Here is a 14,445-nt window from a genome sequence, read left to right as displayed (position 1 = left end):
ACTGACTTTAAGTTCCAACAGTTCTTATAACTCACAGAGACAGTGTTGTTAGAAGCCAAGGTTTTTGATTTGCCAGAAGAGTATTTTGCAATACAGAAGGTTAATACTTAAAGGAAGCTTGGCATGAAGCTGGCACTAGAATTTAGAGAGTAGAAAAATAAGAGAAGACCCAGGCCACCTAGTCTGCAAACCAGATTTAAAAAATAAATAAATAAATAACACCCTGGCCAGGACAGGGAGCTTCTGAGCAGGAAAAGGGTATATAAAAATGTGGAGGGTCCCTGAGAAGGAGCTTTGTGCCCTGCTGGGACACAAGACAGTAGCAGATAGAACTCCTAGATTAGTTGGGGATTCTAAGAGGTAAAGAGATTTTTACTTGCTTCTGGAGTTTGGGAAGCCCCAGAAAAATGTGTCATGCTACAGTGAAGAGGGGGCATGAGAGATGGGACATGGGGACCCAGGGCAGGGAGGCCCCAGTGACAGGCCTGCATTTTCCTAGGCCCCACAAATAGTGGAAATCTAAGTGGAATCCCTCATTAAGACCAGATACCTGACCCACCCCCATGACACATAATCTCCTTCCTATCCTCGGACCTGAAATACAACCAGGGGTGAAGCAGGAACAGAGAAAACACTGCATTTAGCTGAATTTAAACCCCAAATGACTGAGAAGTCGCTATGTTTTTGGCAATCGGGTGGAAATGGGTGATTTATAGAAAACTTAAGTTAGAATTTTTGCCAAGTGATTGGCTTTGGAAACCCTTCCCCAGTCCACAGAGGCTGAGGAAGACTGATCTGACGGCACAGCCCAGGAGGGATGGAGGAAGGAGGCATACAGGGAGATCGGGTTCCCAGGGAAGATGGGGAGGTCGTACAGGAGGCTCCACTCTGCACTTGGGGACTAAATGTTTCCTACCACAGAGAAGAGAACGGAGCAGATGAAAAGGGGAAAATAAAGAGCGAGGTCACCCTGCCCAGGTCCCAAATGCTTCAGGAGATGCTAGGGTTCTGTCACCTGGCCCGTGTCAACTCTGTGCCACTGTCCTTTGGAAGGAAAGGGTGAGCTGTGTTAAAACATCCAAAGGGCCCTGTCTGGGAGATGCTGTGCAAATCATCATAAGAGCCAGGGCTTCAGCAGCTAGTGCCAGTTTAAGCCAGTGGCCCCATTTCTGCATGACCGAAACCCAAACAAACATGACTCAGAGAGGCAAAAGGGCTTCCTAGCCAAGCGAAAGTCTGCGTGACCTCCTCCAAGCCAAGCAAGAAGCACTAGCCTGGAGCGAAAGGCACCAGTGCTTGGCCTCTCTCTGGCAAATTAGCCATCAGACTTCACGGAATATAACTTCCTGCTCCAGGGAGCCCCTCCTGGGGCAGAAGAACAGGACCAGCATGACCCAAAAGATCTCTTCCTTTAAGTCTTTAAATGGTTGCCAGGAAAGCCGCCACAGGAACTTTTTTTTTCCTTGCTTCTCAAACCGAACAAAGGGCAATCGTATTAATTTGCTTTCCCAGCGGCTCCTGGGTGATCTTTCTTTTCGTGATGTGAGTCCTTTGGCTTTCTCATGAGCCTAAAGGACGGGGGAGACTATGGAGCAGGCAGAGAGGGATGGAGGCGGGATCCCCTCCAGGGATGGAGGTAAAGGGAACTGCGAGGAAGGCCCTGTTGTCAGAGGCTTCTGAAACTTACCGTGGCTGTAGGCACTTGGCTTTCAAGTACAGCTGGTCCCTGACTTACGACGGTTTGACTTAGAGTTTTTCAATTTTATGGTGTTGCGCAAGCAGGACGCGTTTTGTATACAGCGTACTTGGAACTTGGGGTTTGGATCTTTTCCCAGGCGAGCGATGTGCGGGATGATCCTCCCCTGTGATGCTGGGCAACAGCAGAGCTCCCAGTCACCCCAAGGTCACCAGGGTCAAGAACCAATATACTGACAGCCCTTCTGTACCCATATATCCATTCCAGTGTTCACTTTCAGGACAGTGTTCAACCAGTTACAGGAGATGTTCAACACTTTGTTACAAACGAGGCTTTGTGTGAGACGATTTTGCCCAACCCTAGACTACTGTCAGTGTCCTGAGCACGTCTCAGGTGGGCGAGGCTAAGCCATCATGTTCAGTAGGTTAGGTGTATTAAATGCACTTTCCACTTAATGATATTTTCAACTAACAGTGGGTTTATTGGGATATAACCCAATCATAAGTCGAGGCAGATCTGCAGCGTGTACTAGTCAGTGTGCAGGAGCTAACACAATCCTTTTCCACTTTGTTATCCTATTGAAATGCAAGAAATTTCAAAGAAAAGGATCTGGTGCTATCCTATGTCTAATCCAATATTATAGCTCAAACATCACTGCCAAGTTCCAGAGAAGAACCCTAACATTGGGATGATGCCACCAAGCCTAGTCTTTTTGCCAGGCCTCCCTTGGCTCTAGTGCGAACCACAACATTACCCCTTCACCGTACCTCCCAGATTTCTTTCCCTGCCTGGAGCTCAGTGACCATCTACCTTAGTCCGCAACTGAAAAATGAAATGGTAGAGTGTATGGAAGGCTTGATTCCGAGCTCTTTCATTTCCCTCTGCCCTTTCTTTTCAAAAACACTTATTTTGTTTATTCTCTCACTCAGCCCCTATAAAAAGAAATCTCCGTTAGCTGCTCACAAATGCCGGCACCCTGATTCAAGGGGATTGGGTTACTGGAGGCTTTGCAGAACAGTTGTGGGACGAAAAGATAGTTGGTAAATTCCAAGGAAATCAAATACCTTTATCTTGAAAAACACAAGCTCACAATTGGGCTTCAAAGGAGCATAAATACACCACCAGGCTGTGAAAATCAGGGTCCCCTTTCAAGGATGGAAAAGAGGCCAGTGGTATTGACTCACAAAATCCTTAGAGAGCAGGAGTTTGCTGTCTGGCACAGTGGGAATGAAAGTGACTAGACTCTGCTGGGTCTAGTCAATGAATGTCATGGGAGGAGTAAATGGCACACTTGCTCTTTCCGTCCTCGGCCGTGCAAACCTGACGAGTCACTTCGTATTTTCTGGGAAGGTCATACCGGTCAGCTCACACATGGTCTCGTGAAGTTGCCATTTACAGTAAATAAGTCCAGGGAGATGAGACCATTTAATATATTTGCATGGAGGTAGGTGAATGTGACTCTGAAATAGTGCTCGAAAGTCATTTTGGTCAAAGAATTCATGGGCTTGTCAAGTGTTTTCAGTGTAGAACGCCACACAGAGCTTCAGCACACAGCATAGTGCTCAGCTCAGCTCACGGAAGCTTCTCAAGAAAGATTTGTTGACCAACGTCCAAAAACAAATACGCTCTCCCTTGCTGGGATCGTGGCGCCAGTCTCTTTTCTCTCTGTACCCACTTCCCTGGCTCTTTGGCCTCGGCCTCTCTGCCTCCCAGGCTAGACCTACCCTTTCCTTGTTCAAAAGGAGCATCCCCGCATCTCAGTTGCAAATTTCCACAGCGCTACCGGGAGATATGCAAGGGTAGCAAGGCACGTGAATCCAAAAATGATTACTCTCAGGTCAGAACTGAAGGCAGAGCAGGTGCGTGGAGATTCAGATCTGTTCAGAGGTACTCCCTTGCAGGTTGCCATTCCCCTCTGTAGTTTTAAAGATTTTATTTATTTATTTCAGAGAGAGAATGAGAGAGAGCACATGAGAGGGGGGAGGGGCAGAGGGAGAAGCAGGCTCCCTGCCGAGCAGGGAGCCCGATGCGGGACTCGATCCCGGGACTCCAGGATCATGACCTGAGCCGAAGGCAGTCGCTTAACCAACTGAGCCACCCAGGCGCCCACCCCCTCTGTAGTTTTAGAGACAAGGAAAGTTGTTAGTTTGTCAACCATAATTTGTATTTGTGGACAAGCTAGGAGCGACACCAGAGTTAGTGTTCAATCAGCCAAGAGTTTGCAGGGGGAGTTTCGTTCCGTTTCAGCTGATACGGTCCTATTGCTGGGACATAGCTGAGGTTCTGAGCCTCAAGTGTCAAGAGAGACTCTCAGTCTGAGAGCCATCTGTCTAGGTGGCTTCTGTGGGGTCCAGCTGAAGAAGGGATGGGGGCGGTGATTAGCCAGCCCCCTCCTTGCAGGGGCCGGGGCGGCTGTGAGCTCATCGAGGGCCTGGGGTCAGACTGGAGGGTGTCCGTGCCCGAGGAGAGGCTGTGCGCTGCGGAAGGCATTTGACTTTAGGAGAGTGACTGATGGCAGTGTTAAGTAGAACTGCTGTGCTCTCCTAGCGCTCGCTGCCTGCTCCCACTCCATCTGCTTCTCAACTCTGACTCTGCCAGCAATCTATTCTTGCCTCCACTTTCCAGTAAGTTCCTAAAGGCATGGGTGGCACACAAGCCTCGCTCCTGGGAGGGGAGGCCGCCCAGCCAGGAATCAGCATGCTGGAGCTAACAGCGTGATTAACATGCTGGCCCTGAAACATGAGAAGCTGGGAAAGCAAGACCTGGGGGTGTTTCAGTGACGCATGCTTTCTACTCACATCCTGTTAAAACCTCAGCTCCTCCGAGAAGCTTTCCCTGATCTCATCAAACTTATCCTGGCCCCGATCACCTGTCTGTGTATAACCTTGCACCTGCTGGGGACCCGGTACCGTGGGTCCACGTTGTGGATTAGCCCATGTCAGTGTTCAGTCCACCCTCGGCCAGCCACTCTGCACAGTCTGGGCCATCTGCCTCTGTGACCAGGCTCCGAGCACCCGACAAGGGCTGTCGCACTTTACTATTATTTCAAACAAAATTTAATTAGGAGTGGATACATTTCACAGTATGGATCCAAAGCTTTTGATAATACAGGCTTCTACATAGGAGACATCTTTATCCTCTTAGTTTCTGTTCATTCTTTCCACAAACATTTATTGGGCTCCAATTATGGGCCAGGCACCATGATTGTGGGGTTACAGAGTTGAATGAGACCTGCATATTTCCCTCAAGGAACTCATAGTCTAGTGGCAAATCCAGAGATAGCAGATCAAACTAAGGTATTATCTGATACAATGTTAGATGGATTCACGGTGCATTATCAGTGAAATACCAAAGCGGTATATCTAACAGAGCTAGGTAAGATCAGAGAAGGCAGCCTGGAAGAAGTGACGATTCAGTGAAGCCTTAAAGGAAAGGTTAAGGTTAGCCCAGTGTGTGTCTGGGGGTTTGGGGTAGGCACCAGGCGGAGGTGTTCACAGGAGTAAAGGTACAGAAAAAAGATCGGGGCAACAATGCTGTGTGCCAGGAACTGCGAAGAGTTACTAGAGATGTGTCGCAGTTAGAGTTTGCATTTTGGGGAGATCACTCAGGCAAACTTAGTGGACGGTAGAGTTGAGCTATACGGCTGCAAGCAGGAAATCATTTCTGAGGCTGCTGAATAGTCCAACCAAGAGACGGTGGGAGCCTGAATGTGAATGAGGGAAGTGGTAGCAGGGATAGAGAGAAGGGTGAGAAATTGAAAAGTATGTAGGAGGCAAAATCAGCAGGACTTGGTACCAGCCAGTGCAGGAGGGAGAAGCAGGAGACCAAATGCAGGACAGTGAGGAGACAATGTGCCTTAGAGCAGTCAAAGGCGTTGAGAAGGTTGCAAGAGAGCAATGTCTTTATAAAAATCCAAGAAGGGGGTGTGGTTGGCAATGCCAAGTGCTACAAGAGGTCACTTAAGATCAGGACTAGAAAATTTCCAATAGGTTAGAAACGTAATGTTCATTGGTGACCTTCGTGTGGGTGGTTTTAGTGGTGCAAGACAGAATTGCATGCGGTGATGAGTGAATAGGAAAAACAAAAGTCAGTTCAGATAGAACCACTTTCTTCTTCAGCTACCTTGGGCCTAAAAGCTTTTCCAAGCATCCAAAATTATGTTTGAGGCCTGATAAAATTTATTAGCTTCAAGATGCAAAAAAGAACCTGCAAAATTAAATTAAGACATGTTTAATTAAATATCTCCAAAATGTAACATTGTTTCGACTTCATTAATTTTTAAATTTAATATTCATAAAAGCTTCATTACATTTAGAAACAATTTTTTTGGTTAAATTTTTCTCATTTTGCAAACATTCCCTGGTATGCACAATGATTGCTGAGAAATCATAGCGAATTATAAATTAACTGTGGCTTGCTACTCAGTCATCTCACAAGCAAAATTTTAAAAATTCGTTTAACATAAGATGTGGGTGCATTTTCTTCTACTTGCTTTTATGTGAGATAGGGCCTCCAAATGTACGCTTTTTAAGGGCTTTAAAATGTCTTTAAATAGTTCTGATATAGACAACTGTTTCAAAAAGCTTGGACAGGGAAGGAAGGAGAGAGAAGAGGTGTTCACTCGACAGAGTTGGAAGGGGAAGGAGGGTTTCTTATTTTCTCTCTGAGAAGGGAGGCATGTGAGTATGTGTATATGCTGAGAGGGAGTCAGGAGGAAGAAGAGAGTCGGGAGGGTCGGGGTGGTGCTGAGACAGGCAGGGGAAGCAGCTAGAGCCCAAATGGCAGAATTGGCCCCACTGGGGGGGTGTTCCCTTCTGTAGAAACAGGAGGAGAGGTTGAGGCCTTTCAGGGGGATCCTAGTCTTTTTTTTCTGTATCAGGCGGAACCATCCCAAAGTGATCAGAGTCTTATAGTACCTTCACAGTCACTTGGGGACTCCGTTTCCCTGAACAGGTAGGCATCCTTGGTATCACTGTGGTCACTTCCCCTTCGCTGAGGCCTTCCATCCAGCCTTCTCCACAGCTGGAGTATCTAGTTCATCCATGATACTCAGATGCACATCACAATGCCCATGCATCTGTTGCTGGAGCGGGTCCCAGAATACCCCAGCCTCTGTGCGCTCTTCTTTCTCAAGTGTCCTTTGTGGCTGCCCCATTCACGTGGTTCCCGATGTTTCCCATGGTCAAAATCTTTCTGCCCAAATGATCCCAGGTTAGAGGGGCAGGTGTTTAAATGAATCCCAAGCACCTTCCTCCCACCCCACGCCCCGGAGAGTAGAAATTCTACTCCAAACCCTATATGCCTTCCCTTAGAATTGAGTTTTTAAATATCCCCCTGTTTGGGGCTATTCAATAGAGAGGATCCAGATCTGCACAGCTCTCAGAAGTCAACCGTGGGGACCTGCAGGGCACAGGAAACAGAGCCCCTTTGCTGCATTCACGAAGGGAGCCTTGGTAGCGGATGATTCGTGCAGGCCGCCCCTGCGCCGGGCAGGGCTCTTGTCAAAACAAAACAAAAAAGAAACAGACATCACTCGAGCCTGTGTGAGAGGAAACCTGAGGCATCTTGAAATGGCTACGTAGGGCTCTTTTACCAGCTCTCCAAGATGCAGAAATCGGGTCAGATTTCTGCTCCTGAACTAAGCTCATCTTGTAGTGGTGTGTGAGGTTGGCTTTCCCTAATGCTGACATAGCTCCGTGTTCTACTACTGATTACACGGACCCTCAAACGTGTGAGCATTCTGGAATAGCACAGGGCGTAAGCTACCCTCCTGGCATTTTCCTGGATAAAAGATGCTTTTTGACTTACGATTGTGGTCCCTCTTGAATCAGGGTCTCATGGGCTTATGACACTCCCCTAAAGTTTGGGTTTCTCTGATACCAAATAAAGCATCCAGTGACATAGTAAACTCAATGTTTGACACTGTGGAAATGAAACAACCATAAAACCCTACAAATATTTACTGAGTGTATGCTATCTGCCAGGTATCATGCTCAGTGGTGAGGATACAACTGGAAACTGCCGGACGTCAAGGAACTTCATGATGTACATTGCTTCTAAAAATACTAATCTGCAAATGAATTTTAGGTCTGGCTGGAAAAGAATCACCTGTGAAATGTATTTTCAAATGCAGATTCCTAGGCCCCACCTCCAGAGATAGGGATTCAAGAGGTCTGGTATAAGGACAAGGAATCTGTATTTTGAACAAGCTTCCCACATAGTTCTGATGGCAACCACTGGTCCGGAGGGATAAAAAAAGTTCTGTCTCAATAAGTATTTGAGTAACCTATTGACACAGATACATAAATGGAATTTTTTCTATCCATAGCTTGGTTGAAACAACTGCCTTATATCCAGGAAACCCAGTATTGTAAAGATTGACTAAATTTTTTATGAAACATCTAGAATTTATAGGTATTTTGGTATTATCATGTCTCTGGAGGCTAAGTCAAATTTTCACTGACCTTTTCTTAAAAAAAAAAAAAATATTTATTTGGGAGAGAGAGAGAAAGAGAGTGAGCAGGGGAGGGGCAGAGGGCGAGAGGGAAAGAATCCCCAGCAGACTCTGTGCTGAGTGCAGAACCTGACGCTGGGCTCGATCTCACTACCCTGAGATCACAACCTGAGCCAAAAGCAAGAGTCGGACGCTTAACTGACTGTGCCACCCAGGTACCCCTGACCTTTTTCTTAAAATGACTCTCACCTCCCACCCCCAGAGGGCCTTTTGGAGGCTTCTCACTCGTCTTCTCCTTTTGCAACTGGATCCTACTTCCCCTTTTCTACTCCAGCTCTGCCACACTTTTTTTTTTTTTCAAAAGAATAATTATATCTCCTGCGAGGAAGATGTGTGTAAATCATCTACAAGACTCAAGTTCTGGTTGGTTAAATGACTTTCAGCATTTTGGTAGAATGATTATGTCTTGTAGCCCTCTTACGTTACTTTGTGTTTGTTCTCACTTTCTTACAGGACTGGGGATGGAGAATATTGGTGGAATCTTTGTGGTTCTTATTTGTGGCTTAATCGTGGCCATTTTTATGGCTATGTTGGAGTTTTTATGGACTCTCCGACACTCGGAAGCTACGGAGGTAAACTGTCAAATGGGTACGACCAGTAGTGTTGGCAGATGGGCTCACGCACCTATAAGTCATTTCAGACAAAACCTGTGAGATCCCATAAGAGGGTGGGGCACCCACGGGACAGTGCGGCGGAAAGAATCCCAGTCCCACGGGCAAGAGATCTGGGATAAAGCTTCATCACTTACTGATTATGCAGCCACAGAAAGTGCGCTTAGCCCCTGAGCTTCGGATTCTTTTCCACAACAGCCCAGCCGATAAATACATGATGGGTGTTTTACACACAATGAATTCTTATACAACTATAATTTAAGATGCAGTGTGGCAAAGAAAAACAGGCCAAAGTACCAGGCTTCCAGTGAAAGCGAAGACTGGTTCTTCCGTCTTCAGTATGTTTTCGCCTTACCGGTAAAGACGTTTAGAGATATCCCAATTCACATAAGGCCAAGAAGTACATCATCCTTCTCAGGGATTTTGAATCCATTTAATTCCCGAACCTGTGGCTTAGAAACTGGGTTAATATAAATTCCGCACAGACTGAGAAGTCTGAATAGAAGGAAGAAGACTTTATCCCATTCTGTCTCCATTCTACCTCAGAGAAGGGGCACCAATCCTTACATGCTGATGGCATTATTCAGTTTTTAAAGTACGTTAGCTTCTCTCTCAGTCTCTCAACTCTCGGTCGTCGTAAGTCTCCTCCTTTAATTGATGCTGGAGAAACAGGGGTGTACATGCGCCCCTCCATCTGGGGCCTTAATACAGCACTGCCTTCTGGTCTTTTTTTTTAATATTTTTATTTATTTATTTGAGAGAGAGAGAGCAGGAGAGGGGGGAGGGTCAGAGGGAGAAGCAGACTCCCTGCCGAGCAGGGAGCCCGATGTGGGACTCGATCCCGGGACTCCAGGATCATGACCTGAGCTGAAGGCAGTCGCTCAACCAACTGAGCCACCCAGGCGCCCCAAAAAAAGATTTCTTATTTATTCATTTGAGACAGAGAGAGAGAGAGCAAGCGAGCATGAGCAGGGGAGAGAGGCATAGGGAGAGGGAGAAGCAGACTCCACACTGAGCAGGGAGCCCGATGTGGGACTCGATCCCGGGACTCCAGGATCATGACCTGAGCCGAAGGCAGTCATTTAACCGACTGAGCCACCCAGGCGTCCCACTGCCTTCTGGTCTTTTTACTTTTCCGTGCTCAGACTCTTTCCCATACCCACTGGGACTTCCAAACCATCATGCACTCCTCATATTCCTTTGCCCCTTCATGCATAAAGGTTCATTTTACCTCCCACCCACCCCCACAAAATCAGGAGTGGCTAGCCCCAAATTAAAACCCCCGTGAAAACTTTACCTACAGCTAAGGCCGCCCCTGCAGCCACAGCAGGTGCCCCTGGGCATCACTCTGTCTCTGCCCTCATCCCACTTGCCTTGGCTACTCTAGGATTTTCCTTTTTTTTTCCCTTTATGTTTGCTTCCTGCTCTCTCCCCAAAATCTAAAATTATGCTCAAGTTTATCCTCTATTTTATTTTATTTTTTTTTATTTTTTATTTTTTTTAAAGATTTTATTTATTTATTTGACAGAGAGAGAGACAGCGAGAGAGGGAACACAAGCAGGGGGAGTGGGAGAGGGAGAAGCAGGCTTCCCCGCGGAGCAGGGAGCCCGATGCGGGACTCAATCGCAGGACCCTGGGATCATGACCTGAGCTGAAGGCAGACGCTTAACGACTGAGCCACTCAGGCGCCCCTATCCTCTATTTTAAAATAATAGTAGTATTGGGGCGCCTGGGTGGCTCAGTAGGTTAGGCATCTGAATCTTGATCTCAGCTCAGGTCTTGATCTCAGAGTCGTGAGTTCAAACCCTGCATTGGGCTCCACACAGGGCTTTAGCAAAAAGCCACAAAATAATAGCAGTGTTCCTATTGCTCTTGCACTATCCTTCTCCTCCTCCAAACCAAGGGGATCCGGCTGTCTCCATTTCCTGACCTCCCATCCAGTCCTCAATGCAGGGCAGTCTGGCTCCTCCCTACCCCTGCACTGAAAGGTCATTGCTGAGGGGTCTAACCCCTCCCAATGGACAAAACCAAAGAGAACCCAATGGGCTTTATTGGACCTCAGTGTGCCCTCCACGAAGTGGACAGTTCCTTCCAGAAGCTCTCTCCTCCCTTGCCTTGCCTGACACCAAGCTTTCTTGGTTCCCCTCCTACTTCTCCCTCCAGCTTTACTGGCTTTCTCCCTGTCCACTCCTAAAACAGCGGTGCTACTTACTTACTCTATATGACTCAGTTCAGGTGTTCCTTTCCCTATGAAACCTTCCCCAGTTCTCCTGCTTCTTCTCTGGACAAGAGGAGTTGATCATTTCTCCTCTTTTCCAACACCATTGCAACCTGGGCATCAACCACCTATACATTGTGTTGCAGTTATTTTTGTATCAGCCTCCTTGCTAAACATTGCACTGCCTAAAAGTCAGGACTGTGTCCACTATCTCTGTATTTCCATGCAAAGCACAGTGCTTGATACATAGTTGACAGCCAATAAATGGATGTCTTGTCACGTGTAATAGATTAGGCAGGTGCTCTTGTTTTAGCTGTTACAGTTATTACTGCAAGCACAGAGATGTTAAGGGACTTGCCCAGACTCTCTGATATTTGTAACAGGTCTCAATTTAGTAAGTCTAAATGGGCCATATCCCATTAGGTGATACTACTTCTCTGCAGCCACTTCAAGTAGAGGATCTGTGCACATTTGGTTATTCTCAAGAGCTTAAGCACCTTGATGTACCTTGAAAAATTCAGTGAGGACTTCCAAGAGCTAAAGTGAAGAGTAAAGGCTCCATTAGCTATTTGGCTCTGGTAGAACTGTTCCATTGATAGAACTCAAAGACTGGAAGAAAGACCATGAAAGAGCAGGTTTCAAACCTAAAAAGCTTGGAAAGTTCCAAATTTTTTATAAATTTGTTGCAAAGTACACTTAGTGACAAAACGTGCACAGGTCCGAGGCTAACGTTAATGTTTATGGTCTTTATCCCACTCAGTGTAAAGGTCCATACGTTTTGCTACGGAAATGCTAATGTGGTCTTTTCCAGTTTTATTGATAATCGACATATATTACGGTGTAAGTTTAAGGCATACAAGATAATGGTCTGATTTACCGATGTTGTGAAATGATCACCACGGTAGGTTCAGCTAGCATCTATCATCTCATACAGATACAAGAAAAAGAAAAAGGAAAGAAGGAAAAAAGGAAAACCAATTTTCTCCTTGGGATGAGAATTCTCAGGACTTACTCTTTTAACAACTTTTAATGTGCTTGAATATAGGGTCTGCCCCAGACCCCACTGGGTGTGATTACACAGTATACTTCACGTGTGTTGTATTACCTCTCTAAAATCGAAAATATTCTGAAACATGGCTGGACCCAGGGGTTTCTTTTCAGGAGACTGTGGACCAGTAGGGGCGGCAGTTGCTGTCGCTTTTGTTGTTATAGTATTATCTCGAGCTATAACCAGTTGACCCAAAGAGTGAGAGTCTTTAGCCTGAGAACAGAATGTTCATGGAGACATGGCTTTTTCAAGTACTTGAAAGACTGACCTGCAGAAGAGGGCCTATTTATTTAGTAGGCTTCACGTTACAACTTTAACTGGGATGGATGGAAAATTTCAGGGAGACGAATTGTGAAGTGTGTAGAAGGAAGCACCATTACATGGGCTCTCTCCCAACATGGTGAGGACATGGTCTTTGGAGGTGTCCAGACAAAGACCGGATGACCAGGTGGCAGGGCTGTTGAACACTATGGTATGGAGGGCCTTCAAATGCTAAGTGGGAGGTGGAATGAGAGGATGGATTGAGAGGTCCTCCCAATATCTCCATACCTACGATGATATGATTCGGAGACCCTTCCCCCCAGCCCCCACTGGAACAGATACGCAAGGGACGTGCCAGGGACCCGCAGGGGGTGGTTCTGAGAGGTTGTTGGGCTGTGACCTCCTCCTTCCCCCCAGGTGTCCGTCTGCCAGGAGATGGTGACCGAGCTGCGCAGCATCATCCTGTGTCAGGACAGTGTCCACCCCCGCCGGCGGCGCGCCGGGGTGCCTCCGCCCCGGCCCCCCATTCCCGAGGAGCGCCGGCCAGGGGGCACGGCGACGCTCAGCAACGGCAAGCTGTGCGGGGCCGGGGAGCCCGACCAGCTGGCGCAGAGACTGGCCCAGGAGGCCGCCCTGGTGGCCCGTGGCTGCACACACATCCGCGTCTGTCCGGAGTGCCGCAGGTTCCAGGGCCTGCGGGCGCGGCCGTCTCCCGCCCGCAGCGAGGAGAGCCTGGAGTGGGAGAAGACCACCAACAGCAGCGAGCCCGAGTAGCCTGGGGGCGCCGGACACGTGCGGGCCCGGTGGGGACTCGGGAGGGCCGGCCGGGGGTGGGGGGGGCGCTGCGCTCCGCGGGGAGCCGAGACTTGTACAGCGTCCATGCTTCTCGCCGGAGCCTGGATCCAGGAACTTGACCCAAAGAGCGCAGAGCCTGCCGCCCCGGCCAGAGCCAGCCCCCGGGGCCGGGAGCTGGGGCCACCCAGAGACGTTGCACCCCAGCGGCGAGGGGACGCCCTCCCTGCCAACCAAAAGGACCCATCTTCTCCCAGTGGGCCTTTCCCTCCCGCCAGAATTACGGAGCCTGGGGTGGGGGTCCCTGCCCAGACCTGTCCAATGAATTAATTGGTGGAATCATCAGTGGAATTTCCCCTAGGAAGGGGCCGTTGTACCCTGGGTCTAGTTCTCACAGGAAAACAAATTAAACTCAACAGGGAAGTTTTTCTTTTCTGGATTTGTATATTTTTTGTTAATGTTCTTTTGTTTTCCCTTCTTCCCCCCTTCCCCCGCCCCCACCCCACTTTTCTTCTTCGTTGTCCTCTCAATTCTAGCCATTTGTTTGGGGAGTGGTTTTTTGTTTTTGTTTTTGTTTTTTGGAGGGGGAGGCTGGGTTAGGCAATGGAAGTCTAAATAATCCGTTTCTTTTTCCTAAATTTTAGGACATGGAGTGGCCAGTGCATCGGATTTCAGGTGCCAACCTCTCTTTTCTGAGTGGGAATTGGGGGCACCAGAGAGTGTAGGAGAAGGGTCTTGGGAAGGATAGGGTGGAGAGTCTCCAAAGTCCATTAAAGTAATTTTTCAAATGCCAAAATCCAATCAACTCCTAGTTTACTCAGAAAGACCTTGAAATGCCTGGGATTTCAGGGGTTACTTTGTCTTCTCTTTCTCTTTCTGACTTTCACTGTCACTGGGTTTGATTTGGTCTTTTGTGAATGTGATCTCTAAAGAAGAGAGATGGGGAGGAGAGCAGAATGCAGGAGGTGTCCTAGGGCCTTGCTTAAGGAGCAGAGTGGGGTGAAACACTTTTCCCATACCCTGGCCTTGGCTTCAGATGGAATGTGCTAGTCACGGGCGGCGGGGGGGGGGGGGGGGGGGGGGCACCCTGTTGGTATTGTGCAGCCTTTGTGAACGGCATCTTTTTTTAACCAAGCTCAGTAGCTGCCTATGAAGCCAGACCCCCAAGGCTATCATGGATTGGGTGATTTCTTTATACTAGATGTGAGACTTGGGTGCAAGCCCATGTGTGTGTGCGCGCATGCTCACGTGTACGTGTGAGTGTGTGCTGTGTGTGTTTATTAAATGGAAAGACCTTAAGTAATC

At 47.9% G+C, this 14,445-nt stretch overlaps 1 protein-coding gene across 7 annotated transcripts in view; it reads left to right on the top strand.

Moving 5' to 3' along the window:
* Window positions 1-14,175, top strand: part of GRIK4 (glutamate ionotropic receptor kainate type subunit 4) — a 424,832-nt gene extending 410,657 nt beyond the window's left edge. For 4 of the 7 annotated variants that reach the window (XM_064577324.1, XM_064577328.1, XM_064577325.1 and 1 more), the window contains 2 exons: window positions 8,664-8,782; window positions 12,766-14,174. In XM_064577324.1, coding sequence (XP_064433394.1) covers window positions 8,664-8,782; window positions 12,766-13,122 — 476 coding nt within the window. In that variant the 3' untranslated portion in view covers window positions 13,123-14,174. Of the gene's footprint in view, window positions 1-8,663; window positions 8,783-12,765 lie in introns of all 7 variants that reach the window. The other 3 variants (XM_064577322.1, XM_064577321.1, XM_064577326.1) reach the window with 2 other exon arrangements.
* The last annotated feature ends 270 nt before the right edge of the window (window positions 14,176-14,445 follow it).

This window comes from Mirounga angustirostris, unplaced genomic scaffold (genome assembly GCF_029215605.1).
Source record: "Mirounga angustirostris isolate CCGP_5_RB_7025 unplaced genomic scaffold, mMirAng1.0.hap1 SCAF_13, whole genome shotgun sequence".
NCBI classification, from domain to species: Eukaryota; Metazoa; Chordata; class Mammalia; order Carnivora; family Phocidae; genus Mirounga; species Mirounga angustirostris.
This window is presented reverse-complemented; position numbering and strand designations above follow the sequence as displayed.